Source organism: Lepidochelys kempii, chromosome 8 (assembly GCF_965140265.1).
Source record: "Lepidochelys kempii isolate rLepKem1 chromosome 8, rLepKem1.hap2, whole genome shotgun sequence".
Lineage (NCBI taxonomy): Eukaryota > Metazoa > Chordata > Testudines > Cheloniidae > Lepidochelys > Lepidochelys kempii.
In genome coordinates this window covers 678,031-690,269 of record NC_133263.1, presented here as the reverse complement: position 1 = coordinate 690,269, position 12,239 = coordinate 678,031, and the positions used below count along the sequence as shown (strand labels likewise).

The window sequence follows — 12,239 nt, the reverse complement described above, 5'->3', positions numbered from 1 at the left end:
GGCGTGCGGGGGCTGCAGCCTGCACCGCAGCGAGAGGGGGCCGGGGAGACACTGCCCCCGCCCAGGCCCTGCCCCTGCCCCAGCCACCACCCAACCCCTGCCCCTCCCGCTGCCCCCACCCAACCCCTGCCCCTCCCGCTGCCCCCACCCAACCCCTGGCCCAGCTGCCCCCACCCAGCCCCTGGCCCTGCCCCAGCCCCCACCCAACCCCGGCCCCTCCCGCTGCCCCCACCCAACCCCGGCCCCTCCCGCTGCCCCCACCCAGCCCCTGCCCCTCCCGCTGCCCCAGGCCCCACCCAGCCCCTACCCCGGCCCCTCCCGCTGCCCCCACCCAGCCCCCGGCCCCGGCCCCTCCCGCTGCCCCCCCCCAGCCAGCCCCGGCCCCGGCCCGCCCCCCCCCAGCCAGCCCCGGCCCGCCCCCCCCACCCAGCCCCGGCCCCGGCCCGCCCCCGGCCCCGGCCGCTCCCCCCACCCAGCCCCCGGCCTTGGCCCGCCCGCTCCCCCCACCCAGCCCCTGCCCCTCCCGCTGCCCCCACCCAGCCCCTGGCCCAGCTGCCCCAGGCCCCACCCAGGCCCCACCCAGCCCCTGGCCCCCACCCAGGCCCCACCCAGCCCCTGGCCCCCACCCCCACCCCCACCCAACCCCTGGCCCCCGCCCCTCCCGCTGCCCCCACCCAGCTGCCCCAGGCCCCACCCAGCCCCTCCCCCTCCCGGGGGGCGCTTGCAGCTCCGCGGGGCCGGCCAGGCGGCGCCCAGAGCCCACGCGGGTCGCCCCCGGGCCAGGGCCAGGGCTGCGGCCGACACCCCCAGCTCCGCGCGGGCCGGGCCGGGCCGGGGCTGCCCCGGGATCCCGCCGGCCCGGGCTCTCTCGGCACCGCCAATAAAGCTGGCTGGGCTCCGCGGCGGCTCCGGCTGAGTCATTGGCGCGCGGGGACCCGGGCGGGGCGGGGCGGGGCGCTGCCGGGGGAGGGGCGGGGTCACGCGCGGCGCGCGGTCCGTGGGGAGGGGCGGGGTCACGCGCGGTCCGTGGGGAGGGGCGGGGTCAATGGCGCGGGAGCCGAGCCGACGCCGCAGAGACGCAGACAAACCACAGGCCAGGGGCGCCGCGGCCCCACAGGCCCAGCCCAAGTGCATGCCGGGAGTTGTAGTCCCCCGGGCGAGAGCCTGCTGGAGAAGCTATTCACGCCCCACCGTCCCAAGTGCATGCTGGGAGCGGTATGAGCCTCGTTAGCCCCGCCTCTCGGCTGCCATGGATACCGCGCGTGACTTGGAGCTCTCGCGCTAGCTGCGCTGCGTGGGGGCGGGGTCTCCCCCGGAAGCCCCGGCCGGCCGGGCTCTAATTGGAGGGCTGGCGCAGCCTTTGCTGGGAGTTTCCGGGGCGGCTGGTGCGTTCCGGTTCCGGCCGGAAGCAGGGAGAGCGGGATGGCGGCGGGTCCGGGCGGAGGCGGCTGCGCGCGCCGCGGGCGGTGGGGCCGAGGCTGCCCCGTGCGCGGCCTCTTGTGCGGGGCGCTGCTGCTGCTGGCGCCCGGGCTGCGGCGCGGGGCCGCCGAGCTCACCGACGGGAACAACGAGCACCTGAAGCGGGAGCACTCGCTGACCAAGCCCTACCAGGGTGAGGGGCAGGGGCCTGGGGCGAGCAGGGCTGGGGACGCCCCGCTCCGACAGGCCCCGCCCCGCTCCGGCCGCTTCTTCCCTACCAGGGTGAGGGGCAGGGGCCTGGGGGGAGCGGGGCTGGGGACGCCCCGCTCCGACAGGCCCCGCCCCGCTCCGGCCGCTTCTTCCCTACCAGGGTGAGGGGCAGGGGCCTGGGGGGAGCGGGGCTGGGGACGCCCCGCTCCGACAGGCCCTGCCCCGCTCCGGCCGCTTCTTCCCTACCAGGGTGAGGGGCAGAGGCCTGGGGGGAGCGGGGCTGGGGACGCCCCGCTCCGACAGGCCCCGCCCCGCTCCGGCCGCTTCTTCCCTACCAGGGTGAGGGGCAGGGGCCTGGGGGGAGCGGGGCTGGGGACGCCCTGCTCCGACAGGCCCCGCCCCCTTCTTCCCTACCAGGGTGAGGGGCAGGGGCCTGGGGGGAGCGGGGCTGGGGACGCCCCGCTCCGACAGGCCCCGCCCCGCTCCGGCCGCTTCTTCCCTACCAGGGTGAGGGGCAGGGGCCTGGGGGGAGCGGGGCTGGGGACGCCCCGCTCCGACAGGCCCCGCCCCGCTCCGGCCGCTTCTTCCCTACCAGGGTGAGGGGCAGGGGTCTGGGGGGAGCGGGGCTGGGGATGCCCCGCTCTGACAGGCCCCGCTCCGGCTGCTTCTTCCCTACCAGGGTGAGGGGCAGGGGCCTGGGGGGAGCGGGGCTGGGGATGCCCCGCTCTGACAGGCCCCGCCCCGCTCCGGCCGCTTCTTCCCTACCAGGGTGAGGGGCAGGGGTCTGGGGGGAGCGGGGCTGGGGATGCCCCGCTCTGACAGGCCCCGCTCCGGCCGCTTCTTCCCTACCAGGGTGAGGGGCAGAGGCCTGGGGGGAGCGGGGCTGGGGATGCCCCGCTCTGACAGGCCCCGCCCCGCTCCGGCCGCTTCTTCCCTACCAGGGTGAGGGGCAGGGGCCTGGGGGGAGCGGGGCTGGGGACGCCCCGCTCCGACAGGCCCCGCCCCGCTCCGGCCGCTTCTTCCCTACCAGGGTGAGGGGCAGGGGTCTGGGGGGAGCGGGGCTGGGGATGCCCCGCTCTGACAGGCCCCGCTCTGGCCGCTTCTTCCCTACCAGGGTGAGGGGCAGGGGCCTGGGGGGAGCGGGGCTGGGGACGCCCCGCTCTGACAGGCCCCGCCCCGCTCCGGCTGCTTCTTCCCTACCAGGGTGAGGGGCAGGGGCCTGGGGGGAGCGGGGCTGGGGACGCCCCGCTCTGACAGGCCCCGCCCCGCTCCGGCCGCTTCTTCCCTACCAGGGTGAGGGGCAGGGGCCTGGGGGGAGCGGGGCTGGGGACGCCCCGCTCCGACAGGCCCCGTCCTGCCCCGGCCGCTTCTTCCCTACCAGGGTGAGGGGCAGGGGCCTGTGGGGAGCGGGGCTGGGGACGCCCTGCTCCGACAGGCCCCGCCCCACTTCGGCTGCTTCTCCTTCTCCGGGAGCAGGGCAGAGACGTTGGGAGGCTCGCTGGCCCCACCTTCCCATTGAGTCCCCACAGGCCTTTCTCTGGCGTTTGTCCAGCTTGGCCTGCCCCCAGCACAGTCATTCTCTGCGGCTCCCAGAGCCGTTGCAGCCCTTCCCTCTCGGCTTAGCTTGTGATCTCTGTTGTACCCGTTCTCTCTGCTCTAGGGGTTGGTTCCAGTTCAATGCCCCTCTGGGACTTCCAGGGGAGCACAATGCTCACCAGCCAGTATGTCCGCCTGACTCCTGATGAACGCAGCAAAGAGGGTTCCATCTGGAACCGTGTGGTGAGTGCAGCCTTGAGATGGAGGGGATTCCATCTGGGTAACTCGGGAGCTGGAGTTCCAAGCCCTGAATGAGGGTGAACGCTGCAGCTTCTGTGGGGGCTATAGCTGATGTCCTTGAAAGGAAAGAGAGGGTGCAATGGCTAAGAAGTTCTGTCTGGGAGTCCCCATGGGTGGGGGAGGTGTCCATGAAATGCTATCCATGGTACTGAGTGTGATTCCTTCTCACAGCCCTGCTTCCTCAAGGACTGGGAGCTCCATGTCCACTTTAAGATCCATGGAGCAGGCAAGAAGAACCTACACGGGGATGGCTTTGCCCTGTGGTACACCCAGGAGCGCCTCATGCCAGGTACATAGTCGGGGATGGTGCATGCACTCCTAGAGGGAGAGGTGTCTCTCCCACTGTGGGGGCGGGGTGGTCAAGTTTCCTGTCATAATGGATTCTACATTTCATCCTTTCAGTAATTGCCAGCAGTGGCTCAGGAAGGGGAAATGTAACTAGTGTGCCACAGAGCACTGAGGTGCTCCCTTTTGAGTCTCCTTCTAGGGTGCAAAGAGTGGGGGTTGCCAGTCCACTCTGCTGAGTATCTCTGTCCAAAGTCTGAGAGACAAGGTGGGTGAGGCAATATCTTGTATTGGACCAACTGCTGTTGGTGAGAGAGATAAGCTTTCAAGCTACACACAGCCCTTCCTCAGGTCTGGGAAGCTAACTCCAAAGTAAAAACAACGAGGAGTCCTTGTGGCACCTTAGAGACTAACAAAATTATCTGGGCATAAGCATTCGTGGGCTAGAACCCAATTCTTCAGATGAATGGAGTGGAAGATACAGGAGCAGGTATAAATACGTGAAAGGACAGGAGTTTCCTTACCAAATGAGGGGTCAGTCTAATGAGACAATTCACTTAGCAGCAGGATACCAAGGGAGGAAAAATAACTTTTGAAGTGGTAATGGGAGTGGCCCATTTCAGATACAGATACATGATCCAGTTCTGCGGTGACCTGGAATCCTACTTTCGGCATCTCTGACTCAAGGAATATTTCCAGCACACCTCTGAACAGCACACTAATCCACAGAAACCTTCCCACCAACACTACAAAAAGAAGGATTCTGCGTGGACTCCTCCTGAAGGTCGAGAAAACAGACTGGACTTCCACATAGAGTGCTTTCACCGACGTGCACGGGCTGAAATTGTGGAAAAGCAGCATCACTTGCCCCATAACCTCAGCTGTGCAGAGCACAACGCCATCCACAGCCTCAGGAACAACTCTGACTTCATAATCAAAAAGGCTGACAAAGGAGGTGCTGTTGTCATCATGAATAGGTCGGAATATGAAGAAGAGGCTACTAGGCAGCTCTCTAACACCACAGTCTACTGGCCATTGCCCTCTGATCCCACTGAGGATTACCAAAAGAAACTCCACCATTTGCTCAAGAAACTCCCTGAAAAAGCACAGGAACAAATCTGCACAGACACATCCCTAGAACCACAATCAGGGGTATTCTATCTGCTACCCAAGATCCATAAACCTGGAAATCCTGGACGCCCCATCATCTTGGGCATTGGCACCCTGACAGCAGGATTGTCTGGCTATGTAGACTCTCTCCTCAGACCCTGCGCTACCAGCACTCCTAGCTATCTTCAAGACACCACTGACTTCCTGAGGAAACTACAGTCCATTGGTGATCTTCCAGAAAATGCCATCCTGGCCACTATGGATGTAGAAGCCCTCTACACCAGCATTCCACACAAAGATGGACTACAAGCCGTCAGGAACAGTATCCCTGATAATGTCACGGCAAACCTGGTGGCTGAACTTTGACTTTGTCCTCACCTACAACTATTTCACATTTGGGGACAATGTATAACTTCAAGTCAGCAGCACTGCTATGGGTACCCGCATGGCCCCATAGTATGCCAACATTTTTATGGCTGACTTAAAACAACGCTTCCTCAGCTCTCGTCCCCTAATGTCCCTACTCTGCTTACACTATATTGATGACATCTTCATCATCTGGACCCATGAAAAAGAAGCCCTTGAGGAATTCCACCATGATTTCAACAATTTCCATCCCACCATCAACCTCAGCCTGGACCAGTCCACACAAGAGATCCACTTCCTGGACACTACAGTGCTAATAAGTGATGGCCACGTAAACACCACCCTATACCGGAAACCTACTGACTGGTATACTTACCTACATGCCTCCAGCTTTCATCCAGACCACATCACACGATCCATTGTCTACATCCAAGCTCTAAGATACAACCACATTTGCTCCAACCCCTCAGACAGAGACAAACACCTACAATATCTCTATCAAGTGTTCTTAAAACTATAATACCCCACCTGCTGAAGTGAAGAAACAGATTGACAGAGCCAGAAGAATATCCAGAAGTCATCTACTCCAGGACAGGGCCAACAAAGAAAGTAACTAGCAGTCACCTTCAGCCCCGAACTAAAACCTCTCCAGAGCATCATCAAAGATCTACAACCTATCCCGAAGGACAATCCCTCACTCTCACAGATCTTGGGAGACAAGCCCCCAACCTGAAGCAAATACTCACCAGCAACCACACAACAAAAACACTAACCCAGGAACCTATCCTTGCAACAAAGCCATTGCCAACTCTGTACACATCTATTCAGGGGACACCATCATAGGACCTAATCACATCAGCCACACCATAAGAGGCTCATTCACCTGCACACCTACCAATGTAATATATGCCATCATGTGCCAGCAATGCCCCTCTGCCATGTACATTGGCCAAACTGGACAGTCTCTACACAAAAGAATAAATGGACACACATCTGACATCAGGAATCGCAACATTCAAAAAGCATTAGGAGCACTCTCTGGTCACTCAATAACAGACCTAAAAGAGGCAATTCTTCAACAGAAAAACTTCCAAAACAGACTCCAATGTGAAACTGCAAAACTGGAATTCATCTGCAAACTGGACACCATCAGATTAGGCCTGAATAAAGACTGGGAGTGGTTGAGTCATTACCAAACCTAAACCTAATTTTCCCCAATACTAATTTCCCCCTACTGTTACTCATACCTTCTTGTCAACTGTCTGAAATGGGCCACTCTCATTACCACTTCAAAAGTTATTTTTCTTCTCTTGGTATCCTGCTGTTAAGTAACTTGTCGTTAGACTGACCTCACACTTGGTAAGGGAACTCCTGTCCTTTCATGTATTTATACCTGCTCCTGTATCTTCCACTCCATGCATCCGATTAAGTGGGTTCTAGCCCACGAAAGCTTATGCCCAAATAATTTTGTTAGTCTCTGAGGTGCCACAAGGACTCCTCCATTGTTTTTGCTGGTACAGACAAACACGGCTACCACTCTGAAACCTAACTCCAAAGTGTGTGTCAAGATTCGCCTCTATTTGCTGTCTATGGCAAGCTAGGGTTCTGAGCTCTGAGCCATGCCTCACTTCATGACTTACCCTGACAAAAGCTGGGCTGGTTTGTCCCTGTTGTATAACACGTGGCTTTCGCTGCTTCTTGTTGGTATCAGTCTTACTAGTCTCTAGCACCTAAGATCTCCAATAGCGCTTTTCTCTATAGAAGTTATTTGTAACAATGAATTAAAGACTACTTATTCACGTTGCTTGGGTAGAAGCAGCTTGAAAGATGTGATTTTTCTGTGTGGGAGCATTTCATAAAACCCAGCTGGCGGATTTGATAGCTGCCTTAGTCTGTTCATTAAAAGCGTAGCCAAATGTTTGACTACACTTGCTGATTGCTCTTAAAAATGTTCAAGAGCCCAAATAATAAACTTAACCAAATTTATTTTCTAAAGACCAAGCATTACAGTACGAAAAGTAAACATTTCCCTCCTTTTGGGAAGCAATTCTTGTCTTGTAGCATGTTCACCTTACACAGAATGTGCGCTTCAGGGATACGCCCCCAAAACCACTTCTACGTAGAGAACAGTTGCTGACAAGTAACAAAGCATTTTATGAGATACCTAAGATTCAACCCACCAATTTGTACCAGTTCCTGAACTTATTGTTCTGTACCTTTATTTTATCTTTGTTTTGGACATTAACATTCCAGGTATTGATCCATGAAGTTAGCTGCCCAGCTCATACCAAGGCAGAATATTAATGGATTTTGCCTTTGACAATATTCCTATCCACTTAAGTCAAATGCTGAGTTGTCCTGTTCAAAGGTATTGTGCAATATACCAGTGAATAAGAGTGAACAGCATTGTTGGGAAAAATAGTACAGGTCAGTTGGCATAAATAGCCAACACTTATACACAGAGTATTCATAACATGCACTTCATAGATAGTGGTAAAAGTAATGTGTATAACACACGTTGGCTAACAATGGGGTGAGACGTTCACCAGAGACTGGTCACTGCAATGCAGAGTTGGAGGGTCCTTAGTGCCCTTTCTCCTCCATCTCTTGTTGAGTTGGAAAAGTAAATCTGCCTTGTGTATCATGAGGGGTAGGTGTGATTTGAAGATCTGCGTAGCCCCTTTGTCAGAGCACTATTAACCTTGTGCTGCTTTGCTTCTCTAGGCCCTGTCTTTGGTAGCAAGGATAATTTCCATGGCTTGGCCATTTTCCTGGACACATACCCCAATGATGAAGCAACAGAGGTAAGTGGTGACAGGAAGCCTGGGGAGGTCTCGGGCTCCTGGCAGCATGGACAGGGCTCATTGTGACTAGCACCAAGGAGGTGTCTTTTCTTGCTATGTGGTCTTAGCACATCACCTGTTGTGGGGGCAAGGGGCTGTGGCTAGCCTGACTGTACTTCCTGCAGTGGAAGGGAAAGGAAGAGATGTATGTAGTAGGAAAAAGGGGAGGGTAAGGACATGTTGAGTCACTAGCACACGCCAGATTTCCTAGCTAGAAAGAACCTATTTTCAGGGTCTCTGATTCCCGCTGACCTAGGGGAGAGATGCAAGGAAGAAACACGACCCTCGCGCCACTTACTAAATACATAAAGGAAAAACTTAAAATTGCAGATCAAAGAAAATCTGCCCTGAGTTCCCCCACTTCGTCCAGGTTTCTTAGGGAGCTTTCAGCCCTTATGATGATTTAGTAAATGTCCATTGTTAGATCATAGGTTAATCCTGCCAGATTAGTCCTGCCCTTGGTTGCAAACACACACGATGGAAAAGAATAGTAAAAGGAAAACTTTTGTCTAATCGTTCCTGTACTAACTCTTAAGACCACAGCTCAGCTTGGCAGAAAGCCATCCAAAACGTGCTCAACAGGGGGTGTATCTTTGTTGTTGATTCTCCTCCTTTCTCCCATGTGTGTGCAAGTCTTGTTACATCTTCTGGCTGCCATGGTAACTGTCATCTAACAAGATCCACTGGCTCCATCTTCTCTGTCTCATCAAACACAAGCTGCTTGTCTTCACTTTCAAGGCCCTTGTCTTCACTTTCAAGGCTCTTCACTTTCAAGGCCCTCTCCCCACTACCTGTCCTCCACTAATGATCTTTGGATGCTCACATCTGAGTGATTCATGATGCCCACTTCCACTGCTCGTTTGTCTACATTTTCAAATGAACACCTTTGTGCTTTCTCCCATGCTGCCCCTCATATTTGGGAGGAGCTTTTCCTGAGCATACGCAAAGCTCCTTCAGTATTCTCCCAAAGGCTCTCCTTTTCTGTGATGACTGCAAAAAAAAAAGCTTGACAATGGTTAAGCCACTAGTGTGCAGAGACCGCTGCCTTTTATGCCAACCAGTATTGTCTTGTTTGCTTGTACTTCCACATTTGTCTATGACCATCTGATGTCTCTTGTTTTATACTTCAGTTGTAAACTCTTTGGAACTGTGCTTGTACAGTGTCTAGTACAGTGTGATCCTGGTCTCCTAGGTGCTACTGGAATCCAAGTAATAAAAATAATCAAGATCTGAGGTGGCCCATCCTGTATCGAAGGGGTCAGAAGCATGTTAGGGAGGAGGAAAATGCTAGGAGGGATGTTTATTTCTCACTACAAACCTGATGGAGCAGGTCCTTGTCTGTGCTCAGGATGGGCAGGCAGAAAGAACTGCTCCCTTGCTTGGAGCCTTCCTAATTCTGTGCTCGTCTGATCATTTTGTGTGCTCCAACTGAGACACTTGGGAAATGAATGGCCTAAGGACTGGTTAGAAGGATCTCTCTGTATCTGTTTCCCTCAACAAAATACATCCTGACGTCAACCTAGAAAAGAACCTTTGACTTATTTACTGCTCTTCTTCATTAGGCCCCTTTAGGCAAAGCCATAGCTTCAGTGCCATAGGGGATGGTAGGTCTGTGCCCCAGTTAGGTGCCTAGTCCTATGGGGTATGCACACGGGCCCTGTTAGGTGGAGGCTCAGGCTTGTGGGACACATCTGTCCCAAATGCAGATCTCTCCTGGCCTGTAGAAGGCTTAGAGTAATGTTCTCCTTCTCCGCACCTACAGCGTGTGTTCCCATACATCTCTGCCATGGTGAATAACGGCTCCCTGGCCTATGATCACAGTAAGGATGGGCGCTGGACAGAGCTAGCTGGCTGCACGGCTGATCTTCGAAATCAGAACCATGACACTTTCCTGGCAGTTCGTTACTCCAGGGGCCGGCTGACGGTGAGATGTGTTCGGAGATGGCGCTGAGCTTCATGCCTGTTGTAGGCTCTCTGAGCCGTGCAGTTGAGTTTGTGCTGGGAAGGATAGTGGTGGGAATGGCAGCACTGCCAAGGCCAAGGGGTGATATGCTGAGAAAGGGCTGTCCTCCCAACACCTGGATCAGCCAACCTGCCCTCTTGCCACTGTGGCTCTAGAGAGGGTGAGGCTGGGCTGGGCAGGGCTCTGCACTGTGGTGCTAGAACAGAAGGGGCCAAGGCTCTCCCACTTTTTCAAAGTAGACTTTTGCTGGGGCAGACCCACCCCCTTCCCCTCCTCTTCCCAACCCCCTCCCCCAGGACCCACCACCAGGCTACTGTGGAGTCCAGCCGGGGAGGGGAGCCCGGGCAGTTGTGGGAGCCATGCATGTGGACCCTCCACCTGCCTGCATGGGGTGGGGGGCTGACAGCAGCTCTTGGCCTGTCCCCCGGGCTCCCAGCCCACTGGAAGTAGATGGTCCATGACTCTGGGCCGGCTCACCACAGCTGCTCATGTCTCCCCCTGACCTGGCTGGGTGGGGCAGGCCTCAGAGCCACAGCCCGGCCATGCTAAGAGCCGCACAGGCCGCTGAGGGGAGCTGCAGCCTGGACCTTCTGTCTGCCCTGGGGGGCCGGGACACAGGCCAGGGGCTGCTGTCGGTGGACACCTGACACCACCGGCAGGTGGAGGATCCGTGCCATGCCTCCCCACAACTGCCTGCGCTGCCTTTATGGCTGGGCTGCAGCTCTAAGGCCCCTGCTGGAGCTGGGTCAGGGAGAGCCACACAGGTGGCTGTGAGGAGCCAATACAAACCCCCCACCGACGCTTACGATGGGCCGGACATGGAGCCAGGGCAGGGGGCTGCTTTTGGCCCTGGGTGGGAGGTGAGGTGGGCTCCCTGGCCCCACTCCTGCTTCTGGCTTCAGAAGGCTCTGACGCCCTTGGTTCTACGCCCTGAACGGACATTGCCTTTTCCTGGCAGGTGATGACTGATGTGGAGGACAAGAATGAGTGGAAGAACTGCATTGACATTGCAGGAGTCCGACTGCCCACTGGCTACTTCTTTGGGGCTTCTGCTGGCACAGGGGACCTGTCTGGTGAGAGCACCTTTTGAACTGGAATATGTTCTCAGCCCAAGCCAGCTCTGGGGCATGGTGCTGTGGGTGGAATGGCTTTCCAGTGCTTTCTTGCAGCAGGCTGAGCACTTGGAGTTCTTAACTGTGCAGGAGAGGAGACAAGCAGCCTTGGAAAGAGAGCAGGCTCTTTGGTTAGGCAGTGGGGGAAAGCCTCCCCAGTGGAAGCCAGGTCTCTGAGTCAGGGAGGGTGGGCCTGAGGGAGACCAGGACATGGCAGAGCACGAGAGGAATCTTTTCATGTCTCTTTGAGGGCATGCAGTTCAGAAAGGGCTGTGCCATCATCTAATTGATGCTTGTTTCCTAGACAATCATGACATCATCTCAATGAAGCTATTTCAGCTGATGGTACAGCATCCACCAGAGGAAGAGAACATCGACTGGACAAAGATTGAGCCCAGTGTCAGCCTCCTTAAGTCACCAAAAGGTGAATCTTCTGGGCTCTGGAGACCCATGATAGATGCTTCCTGTGTCATTCCTTCAGGCCTGCTGAGCGCTGACCTAAATAGACCAATGCTGGGCCCTCGGCCACAAGCAGTGTGAGATCCAACACTGCATAGCATCCCTGGTGGGAGGGCATTTCTCACATACAGCTTGGGGGTGTACAGGGATTTTTCTACCCCAGCCTGCGCAATGGGATCTCCCTGCCTGCTCTTAACACAGTAACGGTAGACATGTGACATTGACTTGTCCAAAAGCCACCCTCTTGGGAGGGGGATTTGGCAGATCAGCATTAGCCCGTTCGTTAACTATGGGAGATCCCAAGCTCAAGGTGGAATAGGAGACTTGGTGGAGGTGAATCTCTCTGCTCTAAGCCTTGTTCTTTCCTGTCCACAGACAACGTGGATGACCCGACAGGGAATTTCCGAAGTGGGCCCCTGACTGGCTGGAAGGTGTTCCTGCTGCTGCTCTGCGCCCTGCTGGGCATCATTGTGTGTGCGGTGGTGGGGGCCGTGGTCTTCCAGAGGCGGCAGGAGCGGAACAAGCGTTTTTACTAGTGAAGGAGCTGGCCCGGCCCCGGCCGGGATCTTTTCTATGGGGGATTGTACAAAACTCTGGTTTCTAAAAAGCTGTTTTTGGAGAAATAACGGCGTTCTG

General features: G+C 56.8%; 1 protein-coding gene across 1 annotated transcript; it reads left to right on the top strand.

Moving 5' to 3' along the window:
• The first annotated feature begins 1,387 nt into the window (after positions 1-1,387).
• LMAN2 (lectin, mannose binding 2) lies at positions 1,388-12,229 on the top strand. The gene is made up of 8 exons (XM_073355060.1): positions 1,388-1,612; positions 3,290-3,408; positions 3,637-3,754; positions 7,951-8,030; positions 9,832-9,993; positions 10,991-11,105; positions 11,449-11,568; positions 11,979-12,229. Exons 1-8 carry the CDS (start codon positions 1,423-1,425, stop codon positions 12,137-12,139), a joined length of 1,065 nt encoding a protein of 354 aa, XP_073211161.1. The 5' UTR covers positions 1,388-1,422; the 3' UTR covers positions 12,140-12,229.
• Positions 12,230-12,239: the final 10 nt, after the last annotated feature.

What these genes read in the sequence shown, in the direction of transcription:
- LMAN2 (XM_073355060.1), top strand. Translation starts at nt 1,423, where the DNA reads ATGGCGGCGGGTCCGGGCGGAGGCGGCTGCGCGCGCCGCGGGCGGTGG. An exon ending in GTTCCATCTGGAACCGTGTG is followed by an intron (nt 3,409 to 3,636) that starts GTGAGTGCAGCC and finishes TCCTTCTCACAG; the next exon opens with CCCTGCTTCCTCAAGGACTG. An exon ending in CCAGGAGCGCCTCATGCCAG is followed by an intron (nt 3,755 to 7,950) that starts GTACATAGTCGG and finishes TTGCTTCTCTAG; the next exon opens with GCCCTGTCTTTGGTAGCAAG.